We start from the raw sequence: 2,890 nt of genomic DNA on the forward strand, positions 1-2,890 counted from the left end.
CTTCATGCTATATTGCGCAAGATGGGCTTTTCAGAATGGTGGGTAAACTTGGTTTTAAGATGCGTTACATCGGTTTTATACACCATCATCCATGGAGATCAGGAAATGGGTCCCTTAATTCCATCTCAAGGCATCAGACAAGGGGACCCCTTGTCCCCCTATCTGTACATCATTTGTGCGGAGGGACTCTCATCTCTGATTCGTAAATATGAGGAGAAGCAGTGGATACATGGGATTTGAATTTGTCAGAAAGCTTCGTTTATCTCTCACATGTTATTTGCCGATTACAGCTATTTATATTGTAAAGCAGATTTGAATGAAGCAAGCCGAGTTTTGGAGCTGCTGAGTGTTTATGAGAAAGCTTCGGGTCAGAAAGTAGACAAAAGTAAGTCGTCTATTTTTTATAGTGTTAATGTGATCCAATATAATAGAGATAATATTTGTCCGCTGTTGCAAATGGCGGAGGCTAATGATCACAGTACGTACTTGGGTCTTCCAAACATCATGGGTAGAAATAAGACGTATTTGTTGGGGTATTTGAAGAAAGAGTCGGTACTAGGATAAGAAGCTGGGAGGACGGTATTGTTTCAAGGGGTGGTAAAGAGCTGTTTGTGAAAACAGTGGCTCAATCTCTGCCATCATATGCGATGATTGTGTTTTTACTCCCTTTAGACATTACTCGAGATATAGAAAAAGCTCTGACTAAAATTCTGGTGGAGTTCAAGCTCTAAACAAAGGAATAATGCTCAGAAATCTCAGTTATGTTGGATGTCGTGGGATCGCATGGCAAAACACAAATCTGTAGGAGGACTTGGATTTCAAAATTTCAGGGATTACAACATCGCGATGCTGGGAAAACAGAGCTGGCGTTTCATTGTCAATCCTAATAGCCTGGTATCAAGGTTGTACAGAGCGAAATACTTTGCAAGTACTGATTTTATAAACTCAAAATTGGGACATAGTCCGAGTTTTGTATGGAGGAGTATTAGTGAAGCTAAGCAACTTTTGTTGGATGGCACTCGGTGGTGTATTGGGAATGGTAGAAATATTCAGATTGTGGGTCAGCCTTGGCTTATGGGAGATGAGAATCCGTTTATTTCTACAGTCTCACCAGCTATTAAAAAGAAAACAGTGGATGCTTTGTTTTGTACAGAGAGAAAAATGTGGGACGAGGAGATAGTAAAGGATATTTTTAATCCAAGGGATCAGGAGTGTATCTTTAGTACAACACTTAATGAAGAAGATGGTGTTTACTGGAGACTGGAAGATAATGGGGAATACTCGGTCAAAAGCGCCTTCAATCTTTTACAAACTAAGAAAGGAGTATGGAGTGCAGATAATAGGGATTGCATCTGGCGTTCACTCTGGAAAATCAAAGCCCCCCAAAATATCTAAATTTAGTATGTAGAGCGTTGTCTAAATGCTTACCAACTCGAGAACAACTAAGCATGAATCATGTTCAACTGTCGGTGGTCTGCCCTGTTTGTAATCAGGAGACAGAAACAACAATGCACTGTTTGGTTTCATGCCACTTTGTAAAACAATGTTGGAATATTCAAATGCCTGATATGCAGTGGGAAGATGAGACAGACTTTTCAGATTGGTTGGCTCCAGTTCTGGCATCGACAAACATAAAAAAGAAGGCTGAAGTAGTAACCCTCTGTTGGCACATTTGGAAGTCAAGGAATGACTTAATCTGGAACAACAATCCTTCATCGGTTAATAAAGTAGTTGCCTCAACAAGGCAGTATCTTACACAATGGACGACAGCCCAAAGTAGATTTTTTACGGTTCCTCTCCAGCCACAGGTTGAAGGAGATGGAGCTCCTATTTGGGTAAAACCTCAAATGAATGAAGTTAAGATATCAGTTGATGCAGCTGTGTTTAAAGAACCCGAAGGAGTTGGTTTTAGAATAGTAATTCGTGATTCTGATGGTTTATTGGTAGCAGCCAAGACATTGTTTAACTCACAGCTTGTTGCTCCACTTATGGCTGAGGCTTTAGGCATTAAGGAAGCTCTGAGTTGGTGTGATCAGGTGCAAGGAGAGAGGATCATAGTGGAAACAGATTGCCTGGCAGCGGCTCAGGCAATTCGAAGTTCATGCCCCATGAGGTCTCATTTTGGTCTAGTTGTTGAGGAGTGTCGTAGTTTGTTGAAACGACTTCAAAAAGTTTCATTATGCTTTGTTAAATGATCTGCAAACATGGTAGCCCATAGCCTTGCTAGGGGATCATGTATTTATCATGATTGTATTTTTTATAGGAGTTTTGTTCCTATTGAAATTCAAAATTGTATCGAGTTGGATTTAAGTCATTAATAATATTCCCAGCTTTTCGTCAAAAAAAACGAGGAACACAAGATATTCGGGGAAATATATATTCATATATAAATCCGCGAGGGTATTGCTACACTCCGATAAATAAATTAACCGGCTATAATCTAAGTACAACAAAGTTCCTAGCTACTACAAAGATCAACAAATTAAATCTTATAGAATGATCTAGCTTTTGTTTGTCTAAGGATTTAATTTCTGGGAAACATTTATAATGCCCCTATGAATATAGAAGAGTTAAATTGGGCATTATAACGTTACTCCGGTGAGAAGAATAACTAATATAGATTTGTGTGTATATCTCATTTGTCTCTCTTTGCTTCAGTTCTTCAGTTCTTTGGGAGAGAAGATTAACAAAACAATACAACTAAATTGCTTCTGCTGCTGTGTAGACTTTATATCATTCAAAATATGTGGCTAAAAATGAACCATATAAATTGATTGATTGAACAATAAAATTGTGGCTGAGGAGTAAGTTGCGACTGGGTATATTTCTTTTGTAACCTGCGACCAGAGGGGAAATGGTTTTGTATTTAGAATTATATCTGCAACATCAA

General features: G+C 38.7%; 2 protein-coding genes across 2 annotated transcripts; both read left to right on the forward strand.

The window, feature by feature from the left end:
- Positions 1–768: 768 nt before the first annotated feature.
- On the forward strand, positions 769–1,395 carry LOC141695860 (putative mitochondrial protein AtMg00310). The gene has a single exon (XM_074500068.1). The coding sequence runs from the start codon at positions 769–771 to the stop codon at positions 1,393–1,395; it is 627 nt and encodes a 208-aa protein (XP_074356169.1).
- A 53-nt stretch (positions 1,396–1,448) lies between these two features.
- Positions 1,449–2,195, forward strand: LOC141695861 (uncharacterized). Its single transcript, XM_074500069.1, has one exon. The coding sequence runs from the start codon at positions 1,449–1,451 to the stop codon at positions 2,193–2,195; it is 747 nt and encodes a 248-aa protein (XP_074356170.1).
- Positions 2,196–2,890: the final 695 nt, after the last annotated feature.

This window comes from Apium graveolens, chromosome 11, assembly GCF_009905375.1.
Source record: "Apium graveolens cultivar Ventura chromosome 11, ASM990537v1, whole genome shotgun sequence".
In the NCBI taxonomy this organism is placed as follows: domain Eukaryota; kingdom Viridiplantae; phylum Streptophyta; class Magnoliopsida; order Apiales; family Apiaceae; genus Apium; species Apium graveolens.

What these genes read in the sequence shown, in the direction of transcription:
- LOC141695860 (XM_074500068.1), top strand. Translation starts at nt 769, where the DNA reads ATGTCGTGGGATCGCATGGCAAAACACAAATCTGTAGGAGGACTTGGA.
- LOC141695861 (XM_074500069.1), top strand. Translation starts at nt 1,449, where the DNA reads ATGAATCATGTTCAACTGTCGGTGGTCTGCCCTGTTTGTAATCAGGAG.